General features: G+C 33.8%; 2 protein-coding genes across 3 annotated transcripts; both read right to left on the minus strand.

The window, feature by feature from the left end:
- Positions 1-10,487: 10,487 nt before the first annotated feature.
- NAC100 (NAC domain containing protein 100) lies at positions 10,488-12,141 on the minus strand. Its single transcript, XM_022036185.2, has 3 exons — positions 11,765-12,141; positions 11,401-11,678; positions 10,488-11,296 (listed from the first exon to the last, which is right to left on the minus strand). Exons 1-3 carry the CDS (start codon positions 11,946-11,948, stop codon positions 10,736-10,738), a joined length of 1,023 nt encoding a protein of 340 aa, XP_021891877.2. The 5' UTR covers positions 11,949-12,141; the 3' UTR covers positions 10,488-10,735.
- Positions 12,142-14,538: 2,397 nt separating this feature from the next.
- LOC110810100 (2-hydroxy-palmitic acid dioxygenase mpo1) lies at positions 14,539-17,977 on the minus strand. Of its 2 annotated transcripts, none has more exons than XM_022036168.2 (4): positions 17,466-17,977; positions 15,093-15,155; positions 14,920-14,986; positions 14,539-14,823 (listed from the first exon to the last, which is right to left on the minus strand). In XM_022036168.2, exons 1-4 carry the CDS (start codon positions 17,826-17,828, stop codon positions 14,750-14,752), a joined length of 567 nt encoding a protein of 188 aa, XP_021891860.1. In that variant the 5' UTR covers positions 17,829-17,977; the 3' UTR covers positions 14,539-14,749. The 2 variants fall into 2 exon arrangements, with proteins under 2 accessions (XP_021891860.1, XP_021891859.1); XM_022036167.2 differs by having other exon boundaries at positions 14,920-14,991; positions 17,466-17,975.
- Positions 17,978-22,801: the final 4,824 nt, after the last annotated feature.

A 22,801-nucleotide genomic window follows, 5' to 3' on the forward strand; every position in this document is an offset into this window, starting at 1 on the left:
AAATGCAATTTAAGATAATTGTGCCATGCAGGACGCCCAGTCACCAGCCTCGACGAACTGGAGCCCGCCGCGTGGCAAGGGACACTAATGCGGTGCCATGCGGGAGGACACATAGGCAATCCACTTGCTTGCGATCGAACGGTCCATATTTGTTCCTAGGCACACGGACAGTCCAGATCTGTTCCCTCCCCAAACGCGATCGGATGGTCAAATTTAAACGTGATAAACGGTTCAGATCTACTTCTTTTTTAGACGAGATCAGATGGTCCAGATCAAATGCGATGGATGACCTAGATTAAAAAGGGATGAATATAAATAACCCTTTTCATCCTCCCCCCTTCTACAGGAGAAGATGACCTAGCCACCGGGAAGGAAGCCGACTGCGCCGGAGCCACTTCCGACTGTCAAAAGAGGTAAAAATTTTCTTCTTTGCTCGAAATTCGATTTTAAACACCCTCATGGCCAAATCGGAGCAAAAAGACCAGTGAATTGGCCAGAAACTGCTAGTAAAGCCCGGCGACACCACCACGAAAAATACAAAAAATGCCTTATATGAGGTCATTCCCGATTCTCATTTTGTGTAATTCTTCCACCATTATAATAACTGTTTCCTTCTCTACAGGTTGACCGAAGCAAAACACCAAACTGCGAAGGTGAGCCGACGGAGCTGCCATACTAGAGAATCCCGCCGCCGGTAAGTTTCAACTTTCTAACTTCTTTCGGCTAATTGAGGTCTCTTAACGTGTTTTCTCACAGGAATTGGTATAAAAGCAGCCGAATTCGACTGAAAATAGCTAAAAACAGCTGATCCGAGGCAAATTGTCGCCATAGGCGGTGGTGCTGTTGTGCTGGAATTTAAGAATTTGCCAAAACTGGTTTCTAACACTGATTTTGGATTTTTTGAGATATTTCTAGGTACTTGAAGCGTGCTTTAATCCCCAAAGAAAAATTTAGAGAATCCAGAGATCGCCAGTAGGCACAGTCAAAAGTTTAACATTTCGGACATCAATTTTAGTAAGAATCCCTACCTTATTTTCTATTATGGAATTGAAGTCTAATTAATAATAATAGGGTATTTTGTATAATTTAAAAAATATCCGAAATTAATTACACATTATTAATGGAGCCAGAATCGGAAGTTATTCACTGTTGACCTTGTTATTTGATTTTATAGTTTAAATGCATGTATTGCTTACCTTATGTGATTACTGTTAAATTGGAAAACTAGGATGCGATTGTATTTCTTTAATGCATGTTTTGTTTGTTTTCTGTGATTAGGTTGAATTGAAAAACTGAAAAGTAAAGGTAAACGAAAAATTGTTTGATTGAATGAATGGAAAAAATGACAGCCTTACTAGATATCCTGAGAGATGATGGACGGACCGGGTACATAAGAAACCTTACTGTAAACGTTGACTCGTACCGGACGGGATTTTGAGATTTGATAATTTGGTACTCATATCAGACGGGGTATGGAGACGGCCCATTTCATCCTCATACCGGGACGACATATCGAGGTTGGGTAATTTGACGCTCATACTAGACGAGGTATAGGGACGACCCGTTAATTAAAAATATTAAAGGAAATGGTTCGCGCATAGTGGGAACATTCCTATGGACCTTCATGAATGCCAATAGGCTGAGAAAAGAATAAATTGTTATTCTAACTAATTGTATATGAAATTATGATATGTGTTATGTTATTGACTTTATAGGTTATTTTTGTAAATCTCGCTACGGTAAGTAGACAGTAAATGATTTTATTTATGATAAACAAATTTGCTTAATTGAGAGCTCTATTAGTTGTTTTTATGATTTCTACCAACCTTTATTTCTGTGTCGGTGTGTAGTGTAATATTCTTACTGGACTAGTGTAGCTCACTCTTTCATTAACCATTTCAGATCAAGATGACCAAGATCCAGAGCCCGATCCACAATAGGGTTGCGAGTAGGACGTTCAGTTTGTTTACTTTTAATTTATTTCTTTAGTTATTAGTTGTTCTTTTAAAAGAGTTATTCTCGTAAGCTTTATTTGGTACTTTTAATTATTGTGTAAGAAATGTAAATCTTAACTATTTATTTTGTTTCCGCACTAAATTTATAATTTATTTCCTTTGAAGTTTTTGGGGTCGTTACATTTTTTATTAGTTGTAGGGTGCCCAGGTTTTCTCCAAAATAGCATGCGTTCAAGTTACTATCAGGTAAAGATTAAGGTAGATAACATTCCCAAAATAGCTTTTCGAACCAGGTACGGACACTATGAGTTCCTGGTCATGTCATTTCGACTGACCAATACACCAGCCATCTTTATGGATTTGATGAACATGATTTTTAAACAATTCCTGGATCAGTTCGTTATTGTATTTATCGATGATATTATGATCTATTCAAAAAGAAGAAAGGAACACACTCACCATTTGACTCAAGTTTTGCAAGTTCTTAGAGAAAAAAAATTGTATGCAAAGTTGAGTAAGTGTGGGTTCTGATTCGAGCATACTACCTTCTTAGGACACATAATATCAAGGGATGGAGTGTCAATGAACCCTGAAAAAATTGAGGCAGTGCTTAGTTGGGAGAAATTGATCTCAGTCAAGGAGATTCGTAGCTTTATCGGAATGCAGGTTACTACTGTAAGTTTGTATAAGGATTTTCTAGCTTATTTACTCTTTTGACTCGGCTCACAAATAAGAACGTAAAGTTTGAGTGGAACGAGAATTGTGAAAAGAGCTTTTCAGAACTAAAGAAGTGGTTGACTACTGTACCCGTGTTGGCCTTACTGAGTGGGACTGGTAGATATACAGTTTATAGTGATGCCTTATACTGGGGTTGGATTATGTTTCTGATGCAGCATGGGAATGCCATAGCCTATAGTTTCATATAGTTGAAGAGTCATGAGAAAAACTACCCCACCTTGAAGACTTGACGCAATTACTTGTATGAGGAGATTTTTCATATCTATACCAACCATAAAAGTTTGAAACATATATTCACTCAAAAAGATCTCAACATGCGTCAGAGATGATGGATAGAACTCCTCAATAACTACGATTGCAACATTTTATATCACCTGGGCAAGGGCAATGTAGTAGCCGACATACTCAGTAGAAAAAGTGCAGGTATGTTAGCTCACCTAATAGTTTCAGAATGCATGATAATAGGGGCCGCACAATATATACGACTTCAGGACCTGAAGAGAGTTACATGTTTGGCTCACACGATTGTTTAACCTGAGTTGATCTAGAGAATAAAAGAAGTTCAATCCGCTGATTCCACCATAATAACTCTCAAGAAAGATACAGAACAGGGAGTAAATTAAGAATTTCGAGTCTCTACCGATGGGTTGCTTAGATTTTAGGACATGGTGTGTGTTCCATGTGACAGTGAACTGAAAATGGACATCATGACGGATGCTCATAGGTCAAAGTTTATCATGCATCTTGGAAACACTAAAATGTATCAAAGTATGCAATCCTAATTTTGGTAAAAGAAGATGAAAAGAGAGGTAGCCGACTTTGTTTGCAAGTATCTAGTGTGTCAGCAGGTTAAGGTAGAGCATCAGCGCCCAGGCGGTCTACTTTGGCCATTACCGATTTCGGAGTGGAAGTGAAAACATATCATGATAGATTTTGTGATAGGATTGCCTAGGGCACGCTCGAGACATGACGTCATTTGGGTAATTGTTGACCAGCTCACCAAGTCTTCTTACTTCTTAGCCATCAAAATGACCAACCAATTGGAAAAACTATTAAGAATGTATATCCGAGAGATAGTCAGGTTACATGGAGTATCAGTGACAATAGTATTCGATAGGTACCCCAGGTTCACTTCTCGGTTCTGGTCTAATTTTCAGCAAATTATAGGAACGAAATTATCTCTTAGTACTGCATTCCACCCTTAGATCGATGGACAATAAGAAAAAATGATTCGCACACTGAAAGATATGCTTCGAGCTGGTGTTCTTGACTTCGGCGGCAATTGGAATGATTATTTACCCTTAATAGAGTTTGCTTATAATAACAATTATCAAAAATGTATCGGCATGGCTCCGTACGAGGCATTATATGGCTGCCCATACAGATCGTTAATCTGTTGAAAAAATGTGGGTGATAAGAAATTATTCAACCCAGATCTTGTGGAGAAGACTACAACCAAAATAGTTAAGATCAGAAAGAAGATTCAGATGGCTCAAAGCAGACAGAAGAGTTATGCGGACACCCAGATGAGGCATTTAGAATTTAAAAAAGATGATCGAGTGTTCCTCAAGATCACTCCTTTCAAGAGAATCAGTAGGTTTTGTAAGAGAAAAAAATTAAATTTCCAGTTTATTGGGCCATTTGAGATCTTAGACAGGATTGATATAGTTGCCTACAAACTGGCATTACCTCCAGAACTATCTAGAGTCCATAATATATTTCATGTATGTATGCTACACAAGTACAACTCGGACCCCTCTCACATCTTGGCCCACGAGCCCCTTTCACTTTAGAAGGATCTGTCCTATGAGAAAGTACTTGTGGATATTGTAGACCGAAAGAGCAGAGTACTCCACAACCGAAAAATTCCATTCGTTAAGGTCCTGTGACAGAATTACACACAAAGAAAAACAACATGGGAGCTAGAATCAGGTTTCAGAGTCCAGTATCCCAACTATTTGATTAAGTGAAAGTGATAAATTTGAGAGACCATTTTAAAGGGGGAGAGTTGTAATACCCAGGTCCGAAATATTGGCCTGGGATAAATTTTGTTAATTTAGAGATGTATAAAAATATATTTTAAAAATTAATTTAATGAAATTTTTGTTATATTTGAGAATAAATAAATTAGGGATGAGATTAAAAATAATTTTAGGAAAAATGGGTGAAAATTTGGGTTCAGATGGTATTTTTGAAAGAAAAATCAGAAACTGAGAGTCAGAATGTAAATAAAGAAAATTTGGCCACATAGGACCGCTCAGTCAGCAACCTTGACGAATCAAAGCGCGTCATGTGACAAGGCACACTAACTCGATGCCACGTGGGAGGTCACGCTGGCGATCCACGTGCCTCGCGATCGGACGACCCAAAAGCGATCCCACGTGCGTCGACAGTCCAGATCCGTTTCTTCCTTAGGCATAATCGGATAGTCGAGATCAAACATAATAAACTTCCTAGATTTGTTTCTTCCTTAGGCTCGATCGAACGGTCGAGATCAAACGTGATGAACAACTCAAATTATCACCAGATGAGTATAAATATTTTGCATAATATTGAACTCGAACCCTAATCGCCAGCCTCCCGCGAGAGAAGGGAGCCGACTACCGATTGTCAAAAAAGGTAAAACTTATCCTACTTGCTCGGAATTGAATTCTGAGCACTCCTATGGCCACATCAGAGCAAAATGAATAGCGGGTGAGCCGGAAACCATGGGCAAAGCTCAGCGAAGCTGCCACAGGAAAAATACGCAATCTCCTCTGATAAGCCCCTTTTCGTTTCTTATTTCGTATGATTTTTTCACCGTTGTATTTAGCGTTTTCTTTTCTACAGGTTGGCTGAAGAAAAAATCTCAGCCGCAAAGGTGAGTCAGGGGAACCGCTGCACCTGAAAAACTCCACCACCTGTAGGTTTTCGGTTTCTAATTTTTTCGGCTAATCGATGCCTCATAACGTATTTTTTTGCAGGGATATGTATAAAGGCAGTCGAATTTGGCCAAAACTAGTTAAAAATGGTCAGGCCGAGGTAAACTACCGCTGCCGTGCCAGAACTCCAAAATTGGCCAAAAAGAATTTTTAATATTAATTTTGGATTTTGAGAATATTTTTAGGTACGTAAAGCGTGTTTTAATCTCTACAGAAAAATTCATGAAACCCAAGGACCGTTAGTAGGCATAGTAGAAAGTTTAGTGTTTCAGATACCGATTTGAGTAAGAATCCATCACTTTATTCCCTGTTATAGAATTGAAGTTTAATAAATAATAATATGGTATATTGTGAAATTTAAAAAATTTTAAAAATAATTACAGGTCACTAATAGAGTCAGAACTAGCTAGTTATTTATTTGTCATGTTTAACTGATTATTTAATTTTACAACTTTAGATATATGATAATATATTAGAATGGTTAAATAATTCAGTTGTGCTTTCTTGATGCATATATCGCTTGTCTTGCATGATTTACGGTTGATTTGTGAAATTTGAAATTAATATGTAAACGAAAAATTACTTGGTTATGTGAATTAATAAATGTTTATCTTACTGGATATCTTGAAAGATGGTGGACTGATCAGATACATAGGGAACCCTATCATGAACGTTACCTCATATCGGATGGGGTATCGAGGGATAATATTTTTGGCACTCATACTGGACAGAGTATGGGGACAGCCGGTTAGTTAACAAGTTTATATATTAGGTTCACGTGTAGTGGGACACCCCTATGGACTCCCAAGAATACCAGTAAGCAAAATAAAAAAGAGAAAGTTTTTGTTCTTCTTCACTTAAATATGAGATCATAATGTTATTTGAGTTATTGTCTCTATAGGTCGATTTTGAAAATTTCACAACGAAAAGTATGCAATAAATATTTTTCCTTATGATAAATGAATTTACTTAAATTAAGAACTCCATTGGTTATTTTTATGATTTTTACCGACCTTCATTTTCTGTATCGATAAGTAGTGTGATATTCTTATTGGGTTAGTGTAGCTCACTCCCCCTATTAACCATTTCATATCAAGAAGATCAAGATCAAGATCTTGATCAGCATGAGGGCTGTGAGTAGATGTCTCCCTGAATTCTATCAAGAGCTAGTGGAGGTTAACCTCCTTACAACACTTATTTTCTATTTTCATATTTTATTACATTTTTTTTATGAACCGCTGTGAAATGGACATTTCTGTAACCCTATTAGGCATGCTAATTTATGTGTAAGGAATATAAACCCTAACGTTATTATATACTTCTGCATTTAAATTATGATTTTATTTTATCCAAGGCTCCGGGTCTTTACATTAACCATGGATGAACCATTAACTTATACAAGAAATAAAAATGAGAATTAAAAGTTAAACAAAAGCTCCAGAACAAAAAGGTTGGATAACCAATTTCAAGTCATTAGAGATGGTGATGTGCTAAAACCCTATTGGACAACTAAGCTTCAAACAAGCTAATAATAGTCTCACTTTCAATAACTAGAGGTTTGTTGATAAGGAAAAGATATGTCCAAGCATAGACACAATCGTTTGTCTTTCAAAGATAAATAACAACAATTTGATTCTTCTGTATGCATGAGTTACAAAAGAATGACATCTCGTTGATTGTAGGTAAATAGGAACGTCATATGCTAAAAAATTAAAGAGAAAAATAATAACCACTTAGTTAAAGGAAGAATGAAGCATATTTAGATACTGAATCAATTTCTCATTAAAAAGTTTAAGTTCCTTGATCCTAACTTGATTTTGCTACATCTTAAGCATGATAACTATAGTAGATGTTAAATAAAATTTTACTCATAACCCTACAACATGACTATTGGATTTTTATACATAGCATGATATTCTGCTTAAAGTCTTAATTTTAATGTATTTAGAACTTATTAAGTGACATGTTTAAAAAATAAGATGATTCGAATTGTAATGATATCTATACATATATTATAAGTTAGTTCTTTTTAATCTTTGTATCAAGGATATGTAGAAAACTACGAAGATTGTATGTCATCACATGAATTTAGAGCATGGGTGGTCTAAAATCATGCCACTAGAATGCCCAGGGCTAGGTTTAGGAACATGTTTTATCGTGTGCATGTGACAAACCAAATAATCATAGAAAGGATAACAACAACTATATTGAGTGATATTATATCTAGCCTCCAATTTGATGGCTCCAACCTCGTTGAGGAGCACCATAATAGATAAATAGTAATTTACTTAATAATAATTATTAAGTAGTTATTCTTAATTAATTTTATGTTAATGTAGTTTTTTTTCTTGTAGAAAATACAATTAGGTAGGGCACCTAGATATAGCCGAAAATTGATACTTAAAATGCATAAGAATGATAATAATCACTTTGTTGACTGAAATTTTTTTATATTTTAATAAGAAATATTATGTATTATAACTATTAACTCAAGAAAATTATTAAATCTTCTTATTTATTCATGAGCAATGTAGTGCGATTTTAAGGTCTACTAGGAGTGACAATTAAAGGAGTAAACTAATAATCTCAACGGGCTTAATAAAACCCCCTATACAATCATGACAAGAGGAGTTAAAGTGGTGACAACAAGCATTAACAAATGCATACAATAATGAATTCTAAAGACTTGAATAATAGGTTTTTGATAATCATACCTACCACCCATTGATGGCCTTGACATTATAGAGAATCCAAAGTTCTAAGGAGTTATCCTCTAAGTTGGAGGTACATAGGGATGAATTAAACAATAAATACAAGTTTATATTGATCTATATCAAAGAGAGAAGGATATCTACTGTTGGAAAGAAGAATATTTTACCTTACTTAGTAGTAGAGTAAGAGACAACAATCGAATGCAACAGTCATTACATCAGTAATAATTATTCTAATAAAAAAGTTAATGTATTTGTTTTTTCCTACTTCAATAAACTTAGGATGAACTCTAACCCTTATTTAGCAATTGGTAACAGATCCTTTGACATATCATTGCCATAGTACTTCATAATACCACTAACATCATATCTTGCGTATTAGCTAATGTTCCAACCCTGGTCATCCTAGCCACATTGACCCCAGCTTAAGATTTAGGATAAAAACTAAGCCTAAAATGAGACCAGAGAGCCCCCCAAAACCCATCTAAAAAATGCATTTGATCTCTCTATTGTTTAGTGATTATTATTAGTTGTGTATATATTAAATTTTATATTTTACATTTTTAGTAAATTTTGATATAGTTTTTAATAAATAATTTAAAATGATATTTCGTTAAATTAAGTAAGATTTTAAATACTCATTATAAATTTACTACTACTATTTATGTTGAAATTTATGACCAAAATCTACAATAATTTTTTTTTCTTAATTGCAATAAGTTTTATCCAAAATGTAGGCAAATCATTTTTGTCATAAGCAAAACAATCCCTATAAAAACATGTAGGATGATTTTTGAATAATTTGTGCCCCCTTTTTTCATCATACAAAAATCTTTTATTCACTAGCCAATTTTTCATCTTTGACAAAGTTGTCACAAAAACATTATTTCATCATCACCTCACACATGTTACGGATCACTTGTTATTTATCTGTGACAATTTTTTGTCATAATTATTACTAAACTTTATACTATCTATTTGTAATTATGTTCTTCGTCACAATTAACAATTTTTTTTTTTGTTGAATAAAAAATAATGTATATCAATTAATTAGTAAATTTACCTTAAAAAAAATTGTTCGGTATATTAATAAAAAGACCGATATTAAAAGCTTATTATGACGACAAATAAGAGTATTTTATCGTTAACCACAATTTTATTTGCAACAAATATTATTACAATTGTCTAATTTAGTTCCATTTCAATTCCAATATGCAATTATTTCCAGAATTTTTGTGTTTATTGTTCTTAAAATTAGACTTTAAAAGAATTTTTGAATTTATGCAATCAAAAATCAAGGTGTAATTTACTCAATCCATCCCATTAAAAAAAGAAAAAAAAGCATTAAAAAGAAGTAGGATAAGATCAAATTAGGTGTCCAGTGCAAGTAATGCAAACGGTTTCTCCTTTCCATCCCCTACTTTTTTAACCACAATTGACTTCATCTTCTAAAACACTTCTTTTGTGAATTTTAAGATTCATACGAACTCATCAACCACATTGGAAAAAAAATTTGATTGGACTTGCCGGTTGAATAATATTAAAATATTAATAATAATATAATAAATAATAAAATAAAAATACACATGAAATGCGGTCTCACACTCTTTCGTTTTCATTCTAAGAGAGTATTCGCGGACTAAAAGAATAAAAAATAAATCATACTTTATATATAACTTGTATGGTAGTACGATAATTTAATTCGTATTTTAAAGCATCGAAGTAATTGATTTATTTCCAGAGATAAGAATTATATATATCGTCTAGCACGTCTACAACATTAAATGATATCTTAAATAAATACATACGAATCAACAAATTATATAAAATGTTACAAATTAATTCATTTGAAACAACTAATAATTCTTGAAAATAATGGGGACCAAGATTGAATCTCCATTTAACAAAAGTGGTATTTCAAGATTATTATTATTTTTTTAATATATAAAAAAATATATATATCAAGAATGAAAGTCATGTTCTCATTGATTTACAACAGAAATGGTAGGGGAATGTTATTTGTTTGAATTTTCTGATCATTTTAGAGAGAAAGAACAAACAAAAAGTAAGATCAGGTAGCCACCAACTGAATCCCATATGCGTGTGACAAATCCAAGTATCAAAAATTAAAATATTATACAATTTCAAAATGTTTCATACAATTTCTCACATAAAATATTATACCTTCCATTTTCTTTCAGTTTTTTTATTTAGATTTTGGAAATCTTTCCACAGACCCACAACACCATCTTCTCAAAAACAATATTTGGTAAACCCATATATGAACCCTCCAGTATATTATCATCATATACATATACATATACATATACATATACATATCTCTCTCTCTCTCTCTCTCTCTCTCTCTATATATATATATATATATATATATATATATACATGTATTGTTTCAGTAACTCCAGAAACAGTCCAGATCCACAGGTTGAGTTGAAGTAGAAGGTGGGTGTTGTTGATCACCAAATGATCTTTTACCCATTTCAAGATTGGACATGACAGAAGAGATTTCGTTGTTGATTTCAGAAGACAAACCAGTTTCCTGTGAAGCACTTATCATCTTGTCCCTCTCTGTGGTTTGCCCATGGTTTTCAATCAAGGCCTTTAGAAGTGACTGATCTTGGATTAGAACAGACCCACCAGGGAGTTGCAGAGTTTGGGGAGAGTAGAATGAATTTGATGAGAATGGGAAAGTATCAAATTGATTTGCCACGAGAGGATTGTTGAATTGGTTTTGGTTTGTTCGAACATCAATAGGATTGTTGGAGAAGCAGGGCACGTAAGCTGATTCTGCAAAAGCTTTGGTTTTGGGATTGTAAGGTAAAGAATCTGTTAATGGTGGTAAACCAGAAATCCCCAATTCATTTCCAAATGAACTCATCTTTACCAATCCTGAGATATGAATTTTCTTCCCACCACAGCTCTTTTGGAAAACTCTACAAATCACCCATTCATTCTACACAAACAACGAATAATGAAATATAATTAAGTTGTGAGTTAATAGATCTCTCAATTTGAGCTTTTAAAAATAGGAGAAGAAAGAAAAGAAAAAAACAATACCTTGGCAGTTTTGGGGAGATTATGTACAGAGTATTTACCCTCCAATCTATATTCATGCATGACCCAGTTAGTTTTTTCCCCCTTAGGAGCTCTACCTTTATAGAAAACTAGGGTTTTCTTCATCCCAACTAAAGATTTTCCTCTGTAAATTTCTTTATCTTTCCCTGTTGCCTTCCAGTAACCAGCATCAGTTGCTCTATTAGTCCTTAACCCAGTTGGGTATTTTCTGTCTCTCACACAGAAAAAGTACCATTCTTTCTCACCCATTTTTGCTTTCCCTTCATCCAAACAACCGAAAAGAAAATTTTCAGAAAAAAAACATAAATACCATGAAAGAAATAAATTATGTTGCGAAGGAACTTACATGGCAATTCCCATGGCTCAGACTTGTTCAAATCCACCTCTCCAATGGCTCTAGCAGAGAAATTCATACCAATAACCTTCTTGTGTAAGTAGTGAGATATGAGCTCTTCATCAGTTGGATGAAACCTAAATCCCGGTGGCAAATCCATCTGATCATCTTCCTTACCAGAAACGTTTCTTTCCATTCTCTGAAAAACAAACGCTAAAACCCTAATTCTCTTCCTCCTAAAGTCTCAAACTTTTTAAAATATACGAAATGGGTTGCTGCGATTTCTTTATATAAATACTGCTCTGTGTCCAAAACAGCTTATAGAGAAAGCCCAAGCAAAAAGATTTGAAATGGAAAGACTTGAACTAAAAAGGTAAAAGAAGTTAGGAATAAAGACAGAGATTAAAACAAGAAGGAGAAGAAGAAGAAGAAGAAGAAGAAGAAGAAAAGAGGAGGATGAGAAGCCATGGAAATAAAAAGTTGCAGACCTGAAAAGTGGAGAGATGTTAAGAGAAAAGGAAGTGAGAAGGAACAAAAGCCCCTAAATACTGGTGTTATGGGGGAAGATAGAAACGTGGAATGTAAGGAAGCTTGGCAGTTTGTTTTAGCCTTCCTCTAAATTTTGGTGTCTAGTAATCATTAATTATAATTTTTTTTTCATATATTATGTATATATTCCTTGTAAATTTTGACTAAAGACAACTCATCTAAAACTCTATGCATATAATCTGGAGATTAGGAGTAAATAACCAAATTAATTTTATTAAATATGTTATGAATGTAAAACTTAAAGCATATTTCTATTTTGATGATTAAAAAAATTGAATTTTGGAAAGTGGAAAGGGAGCAAGATCCATCACCCCCAATTCTTTTTTTATTTTTTATTTTTCAAATTCATGAATTCATGCATATATTTGTTCATTAAAAGGTATGAGATTTATACCATAATGGAAGCATGAATGAAATATGTTTCTAGAAAACACTAAACATAATATTTTAAAATTTTCTAATTTTATCATTGTCTATATTATTGTTCTCTTCATTAGTAAATAATCTCTATGATTTTGTAAAATGAATAATTTTGTATAGAGTTAAATAAAATAAAAATTAAAAAAAAAACAATTTTATATAGCGAAAAGCTTATCACTTTTGTTCGGTCCTATTTTTCTATTGGGGCATACCAAGGATAAAACTTTTTACCCTTCTTTGATTGGCTCCTCAACTCATTATGAATTGAATTGAACTTTAATTTCTAGACAAAATAATTCAGATGTTCATAATTATATATATATGGGTAAACTATCTTTAAATTTAAAGTGTAATTTTTTTTTTTTTACACACTTTATCAATTTAAAATTATAAAATATTACTAAAAGTTAAAAAATTATAAGATATTTTTATAAATGTTCAAGTAAATTTAATAGACTTAAATAATACAATTATATTTATTCTCTTGATGAACTATATTTAATTTGAATCAATATTCTAAATTCAAATATTTTTCATGTCTTTTGCACTTTTGAATAAACTTAATAATATTCTTATTGCTAGCAAAATTAGTGGAATTCTTGAAGTTGATTCGACTAGGCTAGATGTTGGGTGGCTTGTATGAGGGTGAAAATCGTACATCATCATTAGTCCTCGTGATTACCATGCAATTTAAGCACTGAACAAATGAGCAAAAATTTCTTATGTAGCCTATGCCAAGTCCACAAAGGATGAACTTCAATCTAGATATGTGAAAATAAAAAAAAAATATATATATATATAAACGTTATTAGTGAGAGAAACACTTAAAGGTTTACTATATCATGTGAAATGATTTATCAAATAGTTTAAGACAAGTAAAAAATAAAAGTCTTTTTCAAAACAATAACAAACATGTCTAGATTAAGAAAATTCAACTTCTCAAACTCATTAATCTCATTCACTAGATTAACAGTATTATAATTCAAATGAATGAAAGGAGCATATCCATAAGAAAGTTTTAAAGAACATATCCATACCATAATGTAAAATAACTTGTAAATATATCATTTTCTTTTATTCTCCGAAAGTAATCGAACGAGAAGTATTAAGAGTTTTAGACAACACCCTTGTGTCAAGCTCAATCAATTTACCTTTCTGACTTTTTCTCTTCCCTAGAGATAAAATTAAGAATATCAAGACGGTGTCGTTTACGAGCATAAATAGAGAATAGAAGAATGCTTTGGTTGGGTTTTGGGGTTTGGGCATTTTCCTTTCCCATCTTTTACTTAGCAACAAAAATAATTAAATATGATTATAACATTAAGAGTTAATTAAATCTTTTCTACTTTGACTTCTCCACTTTTATTACTTTACCAAACTTCCCTTTCTTTGGTTTTTGATATACATTGAACTTGATAAAGTTAGAAATTTAATAAGGATCAAATTTTGACCATAATAAGCACTTAAAAAGAGATTGTTATCGTTTAAATAGTTCTTATACTATTTAATTATATTCAAATTAATTTTTGTAATATTTTTATGTTCATATATCATCTACTTTTAAAAATTTATTTAAATTACTTTCTTTCGTAGTAATTTATAATGAATCATTTTTCACATATCTAACACTTAAACACGTGAAAACATTTGATTCTTATATAAATGTTATGTAAGATCCGATATGTTAAAAATAAGATTTCAATAAACTTCAAATCTAATTAATCAACACTTTACATATATATATATTTTAATTTCCCTCTACGATCATGTAAAATTTGACTACTTTTTCTTGTTAAAAAATAAAAAATAAAAAAAGGTAAAACCAAACAGCCCATGATTCATCAACTTATAAATCTCAAATACTACAAGCTTAAAAAGGCCGATTGAATGAATTGCCCCTAAATACTTAAAGTGTATACATTAATTTCACAAGAGAAGGGGAATAAAACCCTTCTCTTCAGCAAGACTACAGAGATTCAATTTGTCTAAGATATTTTCTTCATTTTCCTTTCTTGCCAGTCCTTGATTTCAGTATCTATCTTCGCTCTCACAGTTGCAAGAAACCCTGGATATGGCTCGTATCCAAACACAGTTTGAAGCACCTACCACATAACCAAATTCATTTTTTTTTTAACCAATTCAAAACCCTTAGCTAAGTAGTTCAAGAGAAATTCAAGAGGCAAGGGAAGAATTCTTACCTCCAGCAACACAAAGAAAGGAGCCATTAGGAAAGCTTGAGCAAGATTGTCCAAAAGAGCCGGTGCTCTTTTCTGTACAAGAATATTTTGTCGGGCGGCTTATATAAATTAATCGACTGATATCTTTAAAATAATGAGGAAATGGAATTGCTGTATCTCAAAATTGCACTTACCTCAAATACCCCATGGCCAAGAAACTGTCCTGTCCAGCAGATCAATTGGGCCGCTAGCACAACCTGAAAGTCAGTCAATGTTATTGATGTCAGAAATCACAAGTAAGAAATAAAGTTCAAATTGAACAAGTGCTAAAACAACATCCCATAACTTGGTTTTTTAACCTTTTCATTTTAAAAGAAAATCAGATAAAAACAAAAGCAACCTAAAAGTAAAACATGAAACTACTTCTTGCTAAAATAAAAAAAAAATAAAAAGAAAAAAGAAGTGACTCAGTTCAATTGAAATAAAACAAAACGAAAAGCTTGATGGTTATCTACTTGTTCAATGTCTTCTTACGGAATCCCAACTTCAGTTAGAAGCCTTAAGCTATAGATCACTGTAGTTCTACCTCATGGAAACCTTTCACTGTTGTTCGCCGTCTTTTCATTAAATGATCTATATTTGTTCAAACTTAACAAGTGCTAGAATGACATCCCATAACATGGTTTAGAATTTTTTTTCCTTTTCATTTTCAAATAAAATCAGATAAAAACAAAAGCAACTTAAAAGTAAAAAATGAAACTACTTCTTGCTGAAAGAAAAAAAAGGTTGACTTGTTCAATTGAAATAAAACAAAACGAAATGCTTGATGGTTATCTACTCGTTCAATTTCTTCTTATGGAATCCCAACTTCAGTTAGAAGCCTCAAGCTAAAGATCACTGTAGTTCTACCTAATGCAAACCTTTCAGTGTTGTTCACCGTCTTTTACCTTCATCAAACGATCTATATCTGTTCAAATTTGACAAGTTCTAGAATGAAATCCCATAACATGGTTTAGAATTTTTTTTTTCCTTTTCCTTTTTAAAAAGAAAATCAAATAAAAACAAAAGCAACTTAAAAGTAAAACATGAAAGTGCTTCTTGCTGAAAGAAAAATGAAAAAAGAAGTGACTCGTTCAATTGAAATAAAACAAAATGAAAACTATATTGGGTATCTATTTGTTCAATGTCTTCTTATGGAATCCCAGCTTCAGTTAGAATCCTTAAGCATAGATCACTGTAGTTCTACCTAATGGAAACCTTTCACTGTTGTTCACTGTCTTTTTCCTTCATTAAACGATCTATAGCTTCCCAGCTAACATAAGTGCATTTTTCAAATATTCTAGAACAAAACTTAATGACCACTAAATGCAAGTACTGTGGAACACCTACCCATGTCAAATAGCATTTAAACAAAACAAGAGCCATTATTCGCCCCTGCAACTGTTCAAACAACCTGAGGAAAACACCCATGCTTAAAGCAAACTGGTTGCCAGTGCTTTGTCTAACAATTAAAGTTGCAATCTACATTTCTAAAGTGGTCTTGAAACCCCTTTCCCACCACCCCAAGAGAAAAAATTTATTAAAGAAAGTATAAATATACGCTCTAATACAAACAGAATGTGTTTATATTCATGAGAACAACATAAAGACAGCAAACAGTGGCAGAGACAACAAGTAATGCAATAAACCCACATTGTAATGCATTAAATGGAAAATAGAGAAATAGATTAGCAATATAACCGAGAACCCTTATGAAGCAAGACACTGACTCCAACCCAGCTATTATTTTACATCTCATAAAGATTCAACAAAAAAGATTAATAAGTTATAGGAACAGATGGAAGAAGAATGAATCAATAATAACAATGGGAAGTTCATGGACATAATTAGTGATATCATTTGATGAAAAAGAATCGTCCACAGAAGCATCAAAACACCTTGTTATTCTTCCCAACTAATATATCATTTCAGAAACTCTTTTCCCAGTTTTACATTTTGGATTTCAATGATGAATGGAAAAGAATTTTCTAAGTTTCTCACACTTTTAGAACCTGAAGATATTGTTTGAACCCAATTGCAATAATGCATTTGATACTAAGAAGGGGATAAGAAAATAAATAATGTCTCTCACTCAGAAGACATGATACCTTACAGAAACAAATATGCAAGTGATATTGTCAGAACCAAAATTGAAAGGCAGCCAGATTGTTTAAATTCAGATCGCCCATTTGTTTCTGTTAACAAAGCATTGAGGAGGAGGAAGGGGGTCTATAACTTGTTCTACCTCTAAACAAAACCAAACAATCTTTAATGGAAGAATACTAAAAGTAGATAGTAACAGTGGCAACAAAATGACAAACAAGTCAAAATCTGAAGTAAACAACAGATTTCACATGAGTTTATTGCTCGAGTACAAACAAATATATGCAAAATCAAAACTTTGTTCTGCATGATACTTTTGTAAAATTCAATTTATTGAACTAAAATCAATACAGCAAATCAAATCAGATACCCAAAATCTTCTACCCCTTACACCATATTTCTCAGCAACTAATCACAAGACTTACCTTCCAAGCCAGAGAATAGCCAAGCCGAACAGCAATATAACTTGCTCCAACCCAGCAAACCATGCAAATCAAAGCGGCCAACGACCCAGCTTTCTTGTCCAACAAAACATAGAACAAAGCATACATCAAAGCAAAAACAAACCCAAAATTCAAAACCAAGGCATGATTTAAGGCCGATGGAATAAACCCAATTGGAGGGAGGTCGTATATAGAAGGGGTAAAGTAGAAGAGAATAAGAGAAGTGAAAAAAATTGGCCACACAAACAAGGTGTGTATCAAAATATTAACTGGGTTGCTGTGATACGCCCCATAGAACGCAAAATGCTTTTCGAGATCAATAAATCCCGTCCTACCCATCTGCATCTGAAATTTTCTCGAGAAAATTAGAAAACTTTCTAGCAGAGGTGACGGAGAAAAGGAAAGAGTACCCGCGGTCTTTCTAAGGAAGACGTCAGGATCGTTAAAAACTAGAGTTCCCTCTCACCAAGAACGACATTGTAAAGTTCAATTCCGTGTGGTTGAGATTTTCTAAGTCGTCAATCAACGACGAAAGGCCTCTTGCTAAATTGCGCTTGCAGTTCACAGTGCTAACCTGCGCAGATTGACTGATTTAGGAAATTTTGATCAAAATGAACTTACGACCAATTCGGGCTAAATCTTATCCCAAAAAAAAAAAAAAAATTCAAGTGATAATTATAAGAAATTGTATGAAACTTTGAATCCAAATATAAAATTTCAAAGTGTTCAAACTTGTTCATTTGTTAATTTTGGTTGACTTCAGTGGAAGAAAAATTCAATTCAGCCATGCAAATTTTAGTTGTTTTTATATAATAAAAAAGCATTATATCCATTGTTGTGAGTTATTATAATAAAAAAATAAAAAAAAACAAATATATGAGATTTAATTATTAGAAGAGTTATTCCAAGTTAATCAATCAATTTTATAAAAATATAGAACTCCAATAGATTATTTTTAAGGGTATATATATATATATTATAGAGACTCTTATTAATATAATATTATATACAACTCATGTTATGTACACATTATATACTAAATATGTAACGGCTCAGGAACTTTAAAGGATACAAATTATAAATTTAGTGTGGAAGTGAAATAAATAGTTAAAGATTTACATTGCTTATGCAATAACTAAAAGTATCAAATAGGGCTTATGAGAATAACCATTTTAAAAAAACTAATAACCAAAGAAATAAATTAAAAGCAAACAAATTGAACGTCTTACTCACAATCATTTTGTGGATTGAATTTTGGATCCTGACCCTCTTGATCTAAAATGATTAATGAAAGAGTGAGCTACACTACCCAGTAGGAATATCACGCTACTCACCGATACAGAAATGAAGGTTGGTAGAAATCATAAAAACAACTAATGAAGCTCTTAATTTAAGTAAATCCGTTTATCATAAATAAAATTATTTACCGCATACTTACCGTAGCGAGATTTCTAAAAAAATAACCTATAGAGTCAATAACATAACACATATAATAATTTCATACACAATAAGTCAAAACAACAACTTTTCATTTTATCAGTCTACTAGTATCCATGGGGGTCCATAAGGATGTCCCCACTACGCGTAAACCATCTTTTTTACATTTTCAATTAACGGGCCGTCCCCATACCCCGTCCTGTATGAGCACCAAAAGATATCATCTCTCACTACTCCATCCGGTATGAGGGTGAAACATGCCTCATACCCCGTTCGGTATGAACGTCAAAAGATACCATCCTTCAATACCCCGTCCAATATGAGAGTGAAACGAGTCATCCTCATATTTCGTTTGATATGAGCGCCAAATTACTAAATCTCGATACCCCGTCCGGTATGAAGCAATGTTCACGGTAGGGTTCCCTATGTACCTAATCTATCCACAATCTCCTAGGATATCCAATAAGGCTGTCGTTTCATCCATCCACTTAATCAAATAATTTTTCGTTTACCTTTAATTTCTAGTTTCTCAATTCAATCGTAATCACATAAAACAAGCAAAACATGCATCAAAAGAATACAATCGCATCATCATACCAATTTCAGTATATTATCATGCATTTGAAAACGGTAAAATCAAGCAATCGGTTAATCATAGCAAACAATAGTAAATAATCGGTTCCGGCTCCATTAGTAACTTCTAATTAATTATGAATATTTTTTAAGTTTTACAAAACACTATATTATTTAAAATTAAACTTCAATTCCATAATAGGGAATAGGGTGAGGGATTCTTACTCATATTGATGTTCAAAACACTATATTATTTAAAATTAAACTTCAATTCCATAACAGGAAATAGGGTGAGGAATTCTTACTCATATTGATGTTCAAAATGCTAAACTTTTGACTGCACCTACTAGCGGTCCCCGGGTTCCCTGAACTTTCATTCAGGGATTAAAACACAATTCAAGTACCTAGAAATATTCTAAAAACACCAAAAATCAGTGTTAGGAACTCTTTTTGGCGAATTCTAAAATTTTGGCACCGTAGGCGACGGTTTGCCTTGGGTTGGCTATTTTTAGCCATTTTTGGCCGAATTCGGCCATTTTTATACCAATCTCTACAAGAAAACACGTTAAGGGGCCTCAGTTGGCAAAAAAAGTCGAAAAAACTAAAACTTACCGACAGTAGGGTTCTCCGGTGTGGCGGCTCCGCCTACTCACTTTTGTGGTTGGGTGTTTTGCTGTGGTCAACTTGTAGAGAAGGGAATAATGATTACAATGGTGGAAGAGTTACACAGAACGGGAATCGGGAAGGGCCTCATCGAAGGCAATTTTTACATTTTTTTGAGACAGAATCGTTGGGTTTTGCCCGCGGTTTTAGGTCAATTCGCTGGTCTTTTTGCTCCAATTTGACCATGAGAGTGTTTGAAATCGAATTTCGAGCAAATGATAAAATTTTTACCTCTTTTGGCAGTCAGAAGTGGCTCCGGCGCAGCGGCGGCGACATTCAGCTTCCTTCCTAGCGACTGGGTCTTCTTCTCCGGTGGGGGAGTCTAATGGCTAGGGTTAGGGTTTGGTGTGAAAAAAGTTATTTATATCTGTTCCCTTTTAATTTGGGCCATCCATCATGTTTGATATGTACCGTCTGATCGCAATAAAATAAGGAATAAATCTGGGCTGTTCATCGTGATTTGATCTGAACCGTTCAATCGTGTTTAAACAAAAAGTGGATATGGACTATTCATCGCGGTTAAATTTGACCATCTGATCGTGTTTGGGGAGGAAACAGATTCAGACTGTCCGTGTGTGTGGGAACGAATCTGGACCGTCCGATTGCGGGCACGCGGATCGCCAGTGTTGTCTCTCGTGTGCACCACGACAATGTTCTTTACCACGCGGCGTGCTCTGGTTCGTTGGGGCTACTGACTGCGTATTGTACATGACACAATTTTTCTAAATTACATTTTGACATCTAGTTTCCGTATTTTCTTTTAAAAATATCCCCATAACCTAAATTTTTACATATTTTCCCCAAAATTATTTTTAATTTCATCCTCCATTTAATTTTCTTCAATTTTACATGAAATAAGAATTAAAAATTTAAAAAACTATATTTATTCACTAATTTTAATTACATTAAAATTAATAAATCAAGGGTATTACAACTCTCCCTCCCTTAAAAGAAATTTGGTCCTTCAAATTTGTCTTTCTCTCACTCAATCAAATAGTAGGGGATATTGGGCTCTGAAGTCTTATTCTAGCTCCTATGTGGCCTCTTTTAGTGTGTGATTCTGCTGTAAGATCTTAACGAAGGAAATTTTCCTATTACAGAGTATTCTACTCTTTCGGTCCATAATACCGATCGGTACTTTCTCGTAGGACAGATCCTCCTAAAGTGAAAGAGACTCGTGGGTCAAGACGTGAGAGGGGTCCGGGTTATACTTGAGTAGCATGGACACGTGAAACATATTATGGACCCTAAAAAATTCTGGAGGCAGTGCCAGTCTGTAGGAAGCAGTACCAATTCTGTCTAAGATTTCAAATGGCCCAACAAAATGGGGATTTAGTTTTCTCCTCTTGCCAAACCTACTAATTTTCTTAAAAAGAGTGACCTTAAGAAATACCCGATCACCTTTCTCAAATTCCAAATCTCTTCTCTAAGTGTCCGCATAACTCTTCTGCCTGCTTTGAGCCATCTGAATGTTCTTCATGATCCTGACTATTTTAGCTGTAGTCTCCTCTACGAGATCTGGGCCAAACAGTTTTCTATCACCCACTTCTTCCCAACATATCGACGATCTGCATGGACGGTCATACAACGCCTCGTACGGAGTCATATCAATACTTGTTTAGTAACTGTTGTTGTAGACGAACTCTATCAGGGGTAGATGATCATCCCAACGACCCCTGAAGTAAAAAACACAAGTTCGGAGAATATCTTCAAGTGTGTGGATCGTCCTTTCTAACTGTATATCGGTCTGAGGGTGAAATGTAGTATTAAGGGATAGTTTTATTCCCATGACTTGCTGAAAACTAGATCAAAACTGAAATGTGAACCTAGGGTCCCTATTGGACATTACTGTCACTAGCACTCCATGTAATTTGACTATCTCACAGATATACATTCTCGCTAACTTATGTAAGGGGTCGGTTATCCTGATGGCTAAGAAGTGAGAAGACTTGGTAAGCCGGTCAATAGTTACCCAGATGACATCATGTCATGAGTGTGCCCTAAACAATCTTGTCACGAAATCCATTGTGATATGTTCCCACTTTAACTCCGAAATCGGTAATGGCTGAAGTAGTTCCCCTAGGCATTAATGCTCTATCTTAACCTACTGACATATCAAACACTTAGAAACGAAGTCGACGACATCTTTTTTTATCCCGTTCTATCAAAATTGAGATCTCATAATTTGATACATCTTAGTACTTCTGGGATGCATGACAAACTTTGAGCAATAGGTCTTAGTTATGATGTTCTTTTTCAACTCACTGTCATCTATAACACACACTTTGTCCTAAAATCTAAGCAACCCATCGGCAGAGACTCGAAATTTTGAATTAATTCCCTGTTCTGCATCTTTCTTGATGGCTACTAAGGTGGAATCAGCGGACTGAACTTCTTTTATTCTTTAGATCAACTCAAGTTAAACAGTCAGATGGGCCAAACATGTGACTCTCTTCAGGTCCTGAAGTCGTACCTGTTGTGCGGCCCCTATTATCCTATATTTTGAAACTATCAAGTGAGCTAATATACTTGCATTTTTCCTGTTGAGTGCGTCGGCTACCACGTTGCCCTTACCTGGGTGATATAAGAGGTTACAATCATAGTCCTTGAGGAGTTCTATCCATCTTCTCTGATGCATGTTGAAA

The sequence above is a fragment of the Carica papaya genome, chromosome 9 (genome assembly GCF_054855325.1).
Source record: "Carica papaya isolate Zhongbai chromosome 9, ASM5485532v1, whole genome shotgun sequence".
Taxonomy (NCBI): domain Eukaryota; kingdom Viridiplantae; phylum Streptophyta; class Magnoliopsida; order Brassicales; family Caricaceae; genus Carica; species Carica papaya.